We start from the raw sequence: 13,932 nt of genomic DNA on the forward strand, positions 1-13,932 counted from the left end.
ATTGAATATTGTACCTGAAGCAAAAATATATGTGCTAAAGCATAAATAAAATAAAAATGAAACATACAGAGCAGGGAACTCAGGGGCATTTTTAAAATGCAGCTTTAGAAGATCATGCAGGAAAGTCATATAACCTCAAATTGTAGCTGTGTGTCCTATTGATTATTCATCTTTGTGAATGTCATTGCATAGCAGTAGGAAACTTCAGTAACTCATTATAGGGTGCTTTGGTGTGCCTGGGTGGCTTGCAGTTGGGGATTGGCTCCATTTTATTTGTGTTGGACTTCACATACCAAATGGCTGTTTTCTGCCTGGGTACACTTAAAGTCATCAAATTACTGTGAAAAGCACAATGATGTCTGTTGGTTCATCTTCCCCTGAGGGCAAACTGGACCAAAATGGTTTCCTAGAACTTTCCAGCACCAGTGGTGGTATAAAGACATGATTAAGACAAAGTTTTTAGGGAGAGAAAATATCTTTCATTAGTTAGAAAAATGTCATTGGAAAAACCTTCGGGTGAACCATCTCTCCTTCAAGCTGAGATGGCTTTGTAGAATTATTCCACACTAGTTCACTTATATTTGCAAAATCAAGGACCTTTTACTAGCCTTGAACTGAGTTAATAAAATAATATTTTGTTAACTAGCTAAACATTTATTGAGTGAGCAAACACGACTTTCTTTCAAACATCCTGTCCATCAAAGAATGCCAAATGAAACATTTTGGATTGGATTTCCAGAAGCATTTCTGGATGAGATAGAAGAATAGTTCAGAAACCCAGATCATTTGTGGAGTAGAAGCAGCAAGTGAAGTGAGAGGCAGAATAAGTAATTATGGTAGGAAGTAGTTACTCAGAGCTTCATGGTGAAAGCAGAGAATGCTGAGCTTCCAAGAGCGATGTTAGAGTGTTAGAATGATGTCTGCAAGATATCTTAGGATTTCTCAAACTGGCATATGCTCTTTGTGAATATGGTGGAAGAGATGCTGGCATCAGCAGTAAACACTAGTGAAATAGCTGAAGTTGGCAGCTGCTTTACCTTTCAGGCAGGTGCTTAAGGAAGCTTGTCAAATAATAAAAACTTGGGTGTACAAACTCCCTCATGACAAAAACAAGCAGGTTTTGTTGCAGCTTGCTATCTGAAAGAAAATAAAATTAGCTTTTAATAGTACGTTACTACTTTCATTGCTGAATAAAGAGACGTGCTATATCTAGGCCTATGAATAAATAGCAACAAATTGCTAAGTTTCACTTCAGTTTTTGTTGTTTTGCTTTGGTTTATCTTCTTTTTTTGTTTGGTTTTTGGATTTGGTCAGTTTTTTGGGTTTTTTTTGTAAGAACAGACTGCTATGAGTAATTCTTGGTCTGGAAATTGTGACTTGTTGTATGTGTATGTTTGGCACGATGAAACCAGAATGCAGGAATTAGAATCCACCTTAAGGCTAAGAATGGTGCTTGGATTTGGTTACACTTTACTTTTTCCAAAGTGTGCAGGAGAAGTTGATTACAAGACACAGAATAGCCTCTCTTGTCTTCAGACAAAGAAGCACTAAGAGATGTGACTGCAAAACTGGCTAAACACAAATATTTTCACATCAGTAAGGTGAGACTGAAGCTGACCAGGGAAGTCCACACAAAGAACGAGATGCTTTCCAGGTCTAATTCATGCCATGAAAACTAAAGCTCATAGGTTTGAACGAAGAAGATTCATCCAAATAAGATGTGATTAAATGTTTTTATATGTAATTATGAAATGTTATCTGGCCAGAACAAAGTTAATAAGATCAAAAGTCAGCTTTCATTTGTATAACTAAAACAACAGAGTGCTTCTAAAAGCTTGTCCTTGATTTTAATGGACATAGTCCCATGCTTTGAAGGCTTAGGGGCTTAGCAAGGTGCCTTCTGCAATTCCTGCTCACTGCCAGGCTGTTGCCACCTAATGGCTCTATGGAGAGAAGCACGGGCTTGTGTCCTTTCTGAGTTTCATAATGGCAAGATGACCCTTTCACCAAACACACTTCTGCTTACAGGGGACCCTCTGGAGGTCTTGATTGTGAAATAAACAGGGAGTTTTCTCCCTGGAAAGCAGCTGCTGGCAGGGCAAAAAGTGTCTGTGCAGAACTGACATTACAGCTGCTTTTTCTCTAAGCATTAGCCCACAGGGAACATCACAAATTCAGCTAACACGGTATTGCAGCATGTGGCACATTAACAAAATAATTTACCCCCCTCAAAAGAAAAGAGGAAAAAAAATTCCTTGGTGTAGTGAATTGCCCTTGTATTTCTTGTGGAGACACTTCAGGTTTCCTAAATGTGGGCATACTGGAGTGATTACACACATATTCTTTTAGGCATAAAATAAATGCTATTTTACTGCTGCTAATCCAGGGGTTCTCTGTCGTATCCAACTCTGTGCACATCCTCCAGCAGAGGCAGTCTCTTGAAACACTACCCAAATGTTGCCAAGCCTCTCTTCCTCTCTGCTTCCGTCCCGCTTGCCTTCCACAGAAGCTCCTCCATACTGGTTTTGATTCTCTTGCTCAGCAAGGTTCCAGGGCTCTCCTTTCTTCCTGTGTCCCTTTAGCTCGCTGTGTCATTTTTTCATCTCATATAGACCCTCAGTGAATTTCTCCTTCTCTGGTATCAACAAGCACAGTCTTCCCATACCTCTTACTTCTCTGTCATCCCTGTGCTCCTGACTTTCAGTCCTTTAGTGTCCACATGTTGCTGTTGTCCAAAAACCTGATTCATTGCCCTGAATGCAAGTACAAGCTCAGAGGAGACATTATGTATTTCAGGTTTGCACAATCCCGGGTGTTCACTGGTTTCTCCCAAATCCAGCACACCCAATGAGATTTTCCACCTGATGTTTTTAGGAAAAACCTGCAGAGTTAGTGACATTTCAAATCTGCCCCTCTACAACGATTGTTTAGTAATTTACATTATAATAATTTACAATTACATTATAATTTACAATTATAATATTGCTTGCACCAGCATTTTACCACTACACATGCTCAGGGGAAAGGTCTTCACCTATGCAAGGGTCTTTTTGACCTGTGAGAGTGAAGTATTATTATGAGGATAGTTCAGTTGAGGTTACTTGGACCTCAAGTTTTCTTGCCAAGTTGGCGATGCACACAAGACATTCCCAAAACATCTTGATTAAGTGCCTTTTCAAAGCCTAATTGTTCTGGGATGTCTGTGTACTTTTCTGATTACAGCCTTGTTAGATTAATATATAGAAAATGTAGCTTGCACAAATGAATCAGGCCATTCTAAATTTCTGAGTTAACCTTCAACATTGCTACCGGGCAACTCCTCCTCTTTCTCTGCAATTCCGTCTCTTCTGTAAGCACTTACACGAGGATGTCCGTTCCTGGGAACCTCCTCTACTTACCGGTACCCTGTGATTCACTCTGAACTGCAATGCAAACCTTCCTCATTCATGTCAGTATGATCTCAAAGAGACTTGGGCTTTCTCAGAAGGGAATCTGTGTACATAGATGAGTTGGTTATGTGCATAGGAGTGTCCTGTTCTCGTGTAGCTGCTAAATTGTAAATTTATCCTCTCTCAATTGCATTCCATATTGCACTGTGCTAATAGCTTTACTAGAGTGCATTGTGTAAATAGACTCGAGTACACCACAAGCTGATTCCTGCTTCAGCCTTTCCCAGTGGTTTTGTCAGGATAGTTTTCTTCCACAGAGGTAGCAAGCAGAGAACCAAATCCTTCGCTGCTCCTAGCAAAGAATGCAGTACTGACATATGCGTATGCTACCTTACATAGCTGTGACTTGTCTGTGTTGCAAGAAGCATTTGTGGGACACCGGGGCAGGAGGTGTCAAAATAGAGGGAAAAAGTCCTTGGAATTCCCAGTTCAAAGGCTGGGGAACAAGGAGATTGGAGGATACTAATTTCCTTGTGTGCCTCTGGCAGTGAGAAAAATCATAAATGCAAATTAACTGCAATGTTTTAATTTCAGGGCTCCCACAGAATTACCCTTAAAATGATTTCTAAAGAATTCCTAAACAGCTCTGTAGGTATGTTTCCGTGGGTAGGCAGACTTCTCATGGATGTCAGGCCATATGCAAACCTTAAGAAAGGATTTGGAAGGGTAAAGCCCTGTGTCTGAACTCAGATATGTGGGACAGGTGATATTTATACATTTTGCAATAGGAAATGAAAACTCTGAGGATGAATAACCAAAATATAAGAGGAAGAACTAGATTGATTGGTTGGTTGATATCCGTTGTGCTTCATTTCTTATTCCATAGTAGGGGATGCCTTTGATATCTTCTCAGCATGGCTGATGTTTTAGAGGTTCTTCCCTGTTGAATTGTGTTTCCTGTGAAGTCAACTAAAGCTTATTTCTGTCATTGCTTTCAGTCGCTCAGAAACATTTGGAAAGTGACTTGCTCGGTTGCCTGTCATTGACTGCCTTCAGCCAATGTCACTTCCTTTATTACTTGCTGCAGATAACTTCCGATTCAGTTGTCAGCATCGTGACCCCTTCTGCTCTCTTCTTTATTTGCTTTCACAGTGGGAAAATTGTACCATTACTTACAACTGCTGTTAGTTTTGCAATGTGTTTTTCTGTGCACCAGAGCAATGTGCCTGCTCAGGGTCAAACCCAGCTCATAGTAAAGCTTTCCTACTTTGTATGGGTTTATAGACAGTGAAACACACCATTGTACCCGTGTGTTCTATGTGACAAAACATTCTATAAGCACTTGGGGGAAATCTCACAGTCACTTGCCATTGTTCTTGTTGGGGACTTCAACTTCCCAAGTCTCTGCTGGAAATGCAGTACAGCAGAGAGGGAACAAACCAGGAAGTTCCTGGAAAGTGTGGAGGATAACTTCCTCACACAGCCAGTAAGTGAACCAACCAGGGAAGGGTCTCTGCTGAACCTTTTGTTTGTGAACAGAGAAGGTTTTGTGGAAGATGTGGCAGTTGCAGGCTGTCTGGGGACTAGCGACCATGACATTATTAAGTTCTCTATTCATAGAGATGTTAGGAGATGGGGCACCAAAATTAACACTTTCGACTTTCAAAGGGCAGACTTCGACTTGTTTAAGAGATTACTTGACAGAATCCCTTGGGAGACAGTTTTGAAGGGTATAGGAGTCTAGGAAGGCTGGATACTTTTTAAGAAGGAAATCTTAAAGGCCCAGGAACAGGCCATCCTCATGTGCCATAAGACGAGACGGAGGCAAAGGTTGGTCTGGCTGAATAGGGAGACTTGGCTTAAAAAAGAGAGTTTATGGCCTCTGGAAGAAGGGGCAGACCACTCACAATGAGTACAGGAACGTTGTTAGGTTATGCAGGGAGATAATTAGAAGGTCAAATGCCCAGCTAGAGGTCAAACTGGCTTTAGAGGTAAAGGGTAATAGGAAAAGTTTCTATAAACAACAATAAAAGAAAGACCAGGGAGAGCTTCCATCCCCTGTCAGATGCAGAAGGAAATTTGGTCCCATCTTTATCTTACAGTTTTGGACAAGGTTTTCAGATTCTGTGTCTCACACTGATACGCATCTGAACATGATCGAGATCTTCGACATTCACTCATTGCTTCTGAGGGCACCAAGGCAGGAAACGGAGGAAGGGTGTAATCTTGTTATCCCAGGCTGGCCAGTTTGGGACTAGGAAAATCATATATGGAAGTCATTTTGTCACATTATCAGTCATGCCCCTGTTGTAAGACTGTAGAGTAGGTCACATATCCAGAGCAGAAGAAACACACAACACATTAAATGCAAAATATATGTCAAGATATGTACATTGCAAAGAATGAAAAGTGAAATCCCATTATAAAATGTACCAAACTTTCAAATATAATCACAAAAATACCATGTGTTGTATGGACTGTAATATCCAGACTGAGAAAAAAGATGTAGAAGGACTCAGACACACTTCTGCACTGTAGATTTACTGAGGTGGGATATAATTGATTTTCCCTGTATGGGAAAACAACTCATGAATTTTTCAGAGAACACGCAGTAGAGAATCCATCTCCGGTGGTCCAGGAAACCCAGATCACCTTTCTAATGGGAAGTAATGAAAGAAACTTATGTTTCAACTTTAGTGATGTATTAAAAAAACTGAAAGCTAACACATTCACTTTTTTTTTTCCTGAGCAATTCACGTCCAATTTTCACATAGTTAGCTATATTGCTTCTGTGTATTAAGAAACATGTAGTCTTAGAGAGAATCGAGACTCTTGTGTTTGGTATAGGTCATTAAAGACCACTAGCTTATCTTGTGTGCTTCCCAGCACTAGGCCTACAAGTGTGTTACAAGTGTTATTGATATGAAAAAGACACGTAACAGTCATTTTTTTTCCCCACAAAAATGATCTTGTGCCCAAGTTAGCCTTCATCATAATCTCTGGACTGTATTCCTTGAAAATTTGAATGTTCCTAGCTAGCTTTTTTTCCTTTTCTGTGGTCCAGTAATGTTTCAACATAAGCATAAAGATTACATGAGCATGCGTAAGGAGACTGTTCCTGTTCTGAGATCTTTGGGAAGAGGAGGCAAAGCTGTCATTATGCAGCTGCAGAAGAAGAGGATGTGAAAGTATGGAAACTGCATAGCAAGGAGACATGTTTTTTGTCTCAGTTGCACAGCGGGAAGCACTTCATTCAGTAAGTTTTCTGTTCTCCTTGCTTAGAGACTTTTGAACCTACAGGCTTTTTGAATATAAGTGTTTGGAGAGCACTCGTTACAAGTAAATAAAAAACAGGTCAACAGAACTAAAAGGATTAAAGTTCTTTGTTAAAGTAAGATGCCAAAATGCATCTTAAAGTAAGAGACCATCAAGACACAAAATCAGTCAATCTGTGAGAGGATTTTGTGCTTTCCAGTTTGTTCCTCCTAAGGACCATTTGAAAGAAACAATGTTTGGAGAGTAGTTTTCTCTGATAGTGCAGAGACTATTCGTAAGACCTAAGAGAAAAGTTTTTGAGAGAAGTACCTGAGTGGCAAGGAGTAATGTGTTTGGTTCTTCAGTCTCCTGTGTGTAGTTACAACAATACCAACGTCAGGAACCTTTTGACATTTCCTGGGGAATAGTTTGTCCTTCCAAGCAGAACAAAACCAGTATTTTGTCTCTGTGTAAGACAGTAAAAAGATCAGAAGAAAAAGAGCTTTCACAAATACGTACAGTGGTGATTTATCTACTTCCTAATAGATAAGGTGAGGAAGAAACAGCACTGACATTTAATAGGGACTGTAGCACCTGCTGTTACTGAGCACCGTGAAGCATTTTTTCCCTTCATCCTTGACACAAGTTGTTTCAGGAGACTTATTTGTTCTTTTCCTTTGTCATTTATTTAAAGAAATTTTCACCAGCTTTTGTGACTCACTTCCTCCCAAGAGGAGCTTAGAGAAAATCACACTGGTAGTTTACCTGCCACTGCTTTGTCAGAGGACATTTACTCAAATGTCTAATAGAGTAATTGAGTTTTACTTACGGTTGTAGCCAGTTTTCATGAGCAGAGCATTTTCTTCCCCCTTGCACATCCGAGTGGTCTATTCATTCTGGATGGACCTTCAGGGATTTGAGAAGTGTCTATGAGAAGATAATCTAGCATTTCCCAAAACTTCTTAGTGCTGTGTCATAGCCCCATAATGACCTTCAGTTACTCTGGTGCTATGGAGTACTGATATAGTACCAGTTAGGATGCCAGTCAAAGCCTTTGATCTCTCTGGGAGGTATACCTGCCTTCCTGCTGTTGACTCTGCAAAACAGCTGGCATCCCTGCTCAACTCTAGTTTGGGTGGCCCCATTTTTGCTGTAGAAAAAAAGGGAGACGGGGAAGTATGGAACCTTCTGCTCTGGTAATCTGTCACTATTATTTCAGTGCTGTGCACCGTTAGTCTGGTGAGCAGCGACATGGGAGAAAAATGACAACAGTAATTTGGTAGCTGAGAGAAGGAACTGCATGCAGGCATGGGCAAGGCGTAGGTAGCTTTGACTTGGATAATGCTACAGCAAAATGAGTTCAGTGAAGCTGAAGGTGTTGCCAGCAGGAGGAGGAGTGGAAATGGGAAAATAGATGCTGTGTACCCTGTGATTATTATTTACTCTGTGGGGAAGCATGAAAAATGCTACACATAACAGGTGCAAGAATGTGACAAGATAGTTATTTCCTTATGGATATGTTAAAAAAATAAAGGTAGAAAGAAATGAGGAGTTGAGAAACTCTTCATCCTTACTTGGATGTAGGCCTTAAAAAATACTGCTGTAAGAGCATCTGAATGAAACTGAAGAAACCCATTAGAACATTAAAGAATGAAATGCTATTTGTCTAAAGTAAAGCAGCAAGCTGTTTTGAATATGATCTGTCATATGTTTGGAGGTAGACTTAGATTTTGATTTATAAGGACCTAAATGGACTTAAGTTTGGATTTGCAGTGTCAATTGTAAGCCTGTCGGGGTAGTCTCTGACCTTTCAAATATACTTAGAGAACATCCTTGGCTAGTGCAGTGGGTAGTCCTCAACTATTGAACTCGGTCTTCTCAGTCTCTAATAGGTGAAAACATTATGGTAACTGCTACAAATATAGAGAGTGGTGTACTTTAATATTTTTAGATAGCTATGTTTGAGTTATGGCCACTGGACTGATGGATAATGATCATCTGGTTTTCTGTCCGACAGAGGTTCTAGACTTGTCTTTGCACTTGTCTTTGTCTTGATTTTAAAATCAAGTGCATACATTACAATTCACAAACATGAAAGCATGCCAGACTCTGTCCTTCAGCAACTTACTGGGTTGTCTAATATTATTGAGTGCAGTGAGATTATATCAGGGGAGAAAGAGATGAGCTGGAAAGGAAGGGATTTGAAACAAGTGCACAAGGTGGGTGAGATAAAAATGTACTACAGAAGAGAATGGTTTCATATAGAATGAGTTTGTAGAGCAGATTGTCTCCATTTAAAAAGTAACCAAAACATCTCTTCAGGAGAGAGAAGATTAAAAAACAAGTCCACAAGAGAGATTTGAGAAAGTCCTTGTTTCAGCTGTAAAAGATGGTCTTCTATAGGTCTTATGTGTACAGCAGTCAGCTCACAACAATATTAGTGTTTACATGCAAGATGGGAACTTTCTGCCAAATCTCCAAGTTAGAAATTTCAGTTACTGACTTTGGTTAAAGAAAGTGGTTTATTTGCATGTTCAAGTCATCTTTCAAACATGCAGATTTTAGTCATGCCTTCATTTCTTGCCAAAAGGATTAGTTTCTGTTATTAAGAAGTATTTAGAGATACAAAAAAGAATAAGAGTATTTATTCTTCTTGTTGCAGTGACACAGCTGAAGGGCACTTTGAGAGAGAAAAGGACAATGTTCTTTGCAGTGAAAGCGCCTAGTCAGCATCAGTAATGAAATTTCTGCCCTTCTCTTCCTGCACATCAAAGCAAGTCATTTAATGTCTGTTTGCTTTGCGTTTTTTTTCTATTTGTGAAATGAGAACACTGATATTTCCCAACCTTAGCAGAATTTTAGAAAGGGGACTATGATGCTTTGCATCCTGTATGAACAATGCTAAAATGATTCGGACTTTTCTTACCCGATTCTTATTCTAACTACAGCCAATTATCAACCGAAAGCTGACAGCCTTGCATGAGACTGGTCTCCGACCTCATCTATGTCCCTTCCCACACAAAGCACTGACCATATTTACACAAGGAGACAGCATTCCTGTTCCCACATTGCACACAGAACTGGATTCATGTAGAGCAAGTAGGTACCGGTTTTAATGGAACAATTCAGGTCTAATTATTAGAAATTACTGTGTTAGTTATCAGAAATTACACTGTACAATGATGACACGGTAGTCTTCTGTGATTCTTAACAATACAGTTGCTAATCACATGCTATCCCTGTGTGTCACTTGCAGCTAACTGTGTCACCTCCTGCTCCAGATGTTCTTCACTTCAGCTGGTACCATGGAGTGTGATCCTATAAACACCTCTATCCAAAGCCCATTTTGGCCAGTGGGAGTTATCCCATTTGGTTCCATGGAATTTGAGACGGAGATCAATGCAGCAGAGCACTGCTGGTTCTATTATTTCCAGCATTCAGTTACTTATTAGATAAAAGTCTAATGCACACACTGAGGTTAAACCAAGCTAACAAGGAGAGCAGAGGGAAACGAATGGTTTGGTGTCTGCAGGAGAAAGAAATTTTATGAAGAGTTTTAGTTGGTTTTGAGAAGTCTTTTCTTTTGGTAACTTTCTTCTCTTTGGAAGGATTTTGTTCTAACAAGATTCTAAATAAGAATCTAAACAAGATTTATAGTAAAGAAAACATGAGGAGGGTATGACAAAATAAAGAGTTTCAGTTGGCTTCTGAGTGGTTGCACAGCAAAACCACTTAAAAGAGAGATCAGGTCATAAAAAGACATACAAGTGGCTGGCGGAAATGGCCATAGCCAACCCTGTCCACCATTTTCTTTGGAGGTGCAGAGCTGTTCATTTTGCTACTCTGATGTGCAAGCGCCAATTTAAGGAACTGCAAAGATCCTTCTGTCTTCTTCTGGGGCACAGTTAAAGCCTAAGCACTCAGTTTTTAAATACATAGCTTTTAATAACAAAAGACCCTCCGGACAAAGTCTATGGCTGTAGTATTGCTGAGCAGGTGATTAGCCTCCATCGGGCTACAGCTGTTTTACGTTTGTTCCGTATGCAGATGTTGCTATGAGGAAAGGAGTCAGAGATGACTGATGTGGAGCCCGTGGTCACAGATTTCGCAGCATCAGGCCGGGCAGGCCGCCGCAACGCCTTACCAGACATTCTGGGCTCTCCTGCTGGTGCTGGGACTTCAGACCTGCCGCACAAACTGGCTGAGCTCTCCGTTTCAGAAGGTAAACAGCTACACATTCAAGTCATGGACATTTTTATGCTGTTGTCCTTTGCTTTCTCTGGAAGACTTCTGCAGCTTTGATGTCAATGCTAATATTTATTTATTAATACAGAAATAAATTCAGCCTTTGAAAGCACTTTGATGTCAGTACTAATATTTATTTATTAATTTAGAATGAAATTCAACCTTTGAAAGCATTTGTACCTCCTGATGAGACAAGCTAATTTTAACCCAGACTAACTGCCTTATCTACCCACAGATGCAGCATTCAGCATCTTGGGGAAAGGTGCTGTGCTGGGAACTGAATTCCAGTTCCCCTTTCGAAGAGTAAATGCAGTTGCATTACTGGGCTGCTTGGGAAGGCATCACTCCACTTAAAAATTAGGGTCTACTTCGCACTGAGACAGCACAAGACACAAAGCTGCACTTTTAATCCAATTACAGCTATCCCAACCCAGGCATATACATTAAGGTTAGGGTTACAGTGATTTACTGCTGCTAGTAGGCTTTCAAATTTGCTATCTGAGGCCAGTGTCCTATTTTGCCGTGTCCTTTAATTTGATAAGGTGCTTTTGCTGATTTAGCAGAGGTCTAATCAACAGCAGCTTTACATACTTTCAGGGGTATTCTCAGATTCATGAAAGTCTAGTTTCTAATGTCTATGAGGTGAGAATTATAGGTTGGCCCAGAGCATGGGTTGCCCCTGCTTTTTTAGATTCTGATTTGGAGGTAACTTTCTTCTTGTGCCTGTCATTGTTGCTGCTATGACAGTTGCCACTGCAACTGGTGGCCCCACATCTAGGAGCAGAAATGGTGTGGGTGCAGCACTGGGAGAGGTGAGTCAATGCTGAGGAGTGGAGAGTCCTTTAATCTGGATTCAATTAGATAATAGGGATTCCCAAGCTCTGAGGATGCATGTCTTCCCTGTATATTGCCCGAAACAATTAACGGGATGTTGAGTTTACAGCCTCCCAAAGCACTGTAAGTGCTGAGGAGTTGGAATTCCTTTGATTACAAGTTGTTCTTACTTTAGTGATTTAATTTATCATGTATTTGGGGTTCTGTAATCTAAACACAATGTGGGTCCATCAGCAGACTGCTAGGCAGGTGGAAAGAGCCTTTCCAGAAAGAGTGAGAAGGGAACAAATTACCACATCCTGGCTTGAACCTGGGAAAGAGAGGAACTTTTCTCTAGCAATATGAAAAGTATGTCCCTGCGTATTTTCTCCCTCTGGTGTGTGTGACTGAAGCACTGGAAATCCGTTCCAAAGTACAGACAGTCACGTAACATTTAATGCTTTCAGATTCAAATATTAGGGGTTTTATAATTCCAAACAAGTTTTCTGCCTGGCACGGTCAGGCTCCAGCAGGAAAGAACCCCTTATCAAAGGGGAGGTAGATGGGAATTTAGACTGTTATTAGTGTCAGGAGCTGTGGTAATGAAGTGACCAGTCCAACCCACTGACATATTCGTTGCTGCTGCATTATGTGCAACTAACTTTTGTTTTGTTTAGAGCAGTGAACCTTGAAAGAGATGCACTATATTATTCAAGTTAACCAAAGGAAAAAAAAAAAACAAAACAGCTGTAAAGAAATTGCTCATGTTTGTTTCATTTTTGCCTCTGGAAAGAACATACTTTTTAAAGCGTGCAAAATTTCTCTCTTAAATCTGTTGGGTTTTGGGCTTTTCCCCCCTGGATAAAAATAAACATGAAAGGGTGAAAGTCCTGTTGAAAGGAATGATACTGCACAGCATAAAATTAGTACTTAGCCCTCTAGACAGAAAAATTCTCCTCTCCTGGTGCCTAGCCAATGCATTAAGAAGAAGAAATGAAACACAGCTACATGAGTTTTAGCAAAATGTACTGATGCTCTGATGCTTTCTTACAAGCATCAGTATTGCCAGGATTTGAAGAACAATTAAGAACATAGAATTACCCTTTGCTTTTGTCATTGACATATAGCTGTACCAGAGCGTGCCTGGAAGGAGCAGTTTCTGTTATCAGCGATTTGCAGTAGTGATAATAGGAAATGAGTAGTTAGGTCCACTCTGACTGCTGGATGCTTTTTGGGTTGGGAATTGCATAAGTAGCAGATGAGAATTACATTTGTAATTTGTTGTATTGTAAGCTAAACTTCTGATGAGACAGCAGGCAAAAGGAGGAAAATTCATCATAATGGAAAGAGAGTTTGGAAGTTGTAGTGCTGTGACAGGAAAACTGTTGGTGAAACATTTAGGGCTCTAACAGGCCTCTCTTTTTGACTGTTTCTGGCTTTAACGATAGATTGTGAAAAAATTGAAAGCCATTTCCAGCTCAGAACTAAGTTGGATAAATGAGAAAAGTGGAGAAGATGGAACATGTGGCTATATAAAGTATATCCTTTTTTTTTTCTACTCTGAAAGATTCAGTGAAGGTTATGGGAAATGGTGGAGAGGACTCTCTCTCACTTCAAATGTAGCTAATGTTCATTGGATCATACATTTCCTCTCTTTCTAAAATGCTGTCAGCTGCTGTCCTAGTGAAAGGTCAGAAACGGGATGTGCTAATACTTTTTATCTGGTGTAGAAAAGAGATTTTGTTTTCTTCTTTATGAATATACAAGGCTCATAGCTGTGTGATGGAAATTTCCATGGACCCTGCAAGCCACACCAAATTAATGTTCTCATGAGATGGACAAGACAGATTTTGGCACCAGCTGTTTATCTCAGAGCTAGCTCTGAGATGAAGACCATCTGTATCCTGTCTGATCATCCTCTGACGGGGCATAAGTTTTGGAGGGATGAGACTTTCCACAATTGAGTCTAGTGGGAGGCTCTACTGGAACCATGTTAAACAGTTGATTGGTGTCACTATTAATCCAAAGGTTGAAGAGAAGTCAAGAAGTCTGCGAGCAAAGAGGCTACACTGGCCTCCTACATTTGGTGATTGCGTTAGGGCACCATTCTGCCAGTAAGCTTTATTGTTTGCTGACTTTCTTCTGGGTGGCTGTGTAACTGTCTTGATACAGTCAGCAGCTTAGCACCTGTTGCACACCTCAGTGCTGCTGACTGTGAGATTAAATTTCC

General features: G+C 40.3%; 1 protein-coding gene across 5 annotated transcripts in view; it reads left to right on the forward strand.

Moving 5' to 3' along the window:
• PKIB (cAMP-dependent protein kinase inhibitor beta) overlaps positions 1 to 13,932 on the forward strand; it is a 54,529-nt gene that overhangs the window by 38,547 nt on the left and 2,050 nt on the right. For 3 of the 5 annotated variants that reach the window (XM_061990308.1, XM_061990310.1, XM_061990313.1), the window contains exon 2: positions 10,692 to 10,866. In XM_061990308.1, the coding sequence (XP_061846292.1) occupies positions 10,719 to 10,866 (148 nt within the window). In that variant the 5' untranslated portion in view covers positions 10,692 to 10,718. Of the gene's footprint in view, positions 1 to 9,592; positions 9,744 to 10,691; positions 10,867 to 13,932 lie in introns of all 5 variants that reach the window. The other 2 variants (XM_061990309.1, XM_061990311.1) reach the window with 1 other exon arrangement.

Source organism: Colius striatus, chromosome 2, assembly GCF_028858725.1.
Source record: "Colius striatus isolate bColStr4 chromosome 2, bColStr4.1.hap1, whole genome shotgun sequence".
NCBI classification, from domain to species: domain Eukaryota; kingdom Metazoa; phylum Chordata; class Aves; order Coliiformes; family Coliidae; genus Colius; species Colius striatus.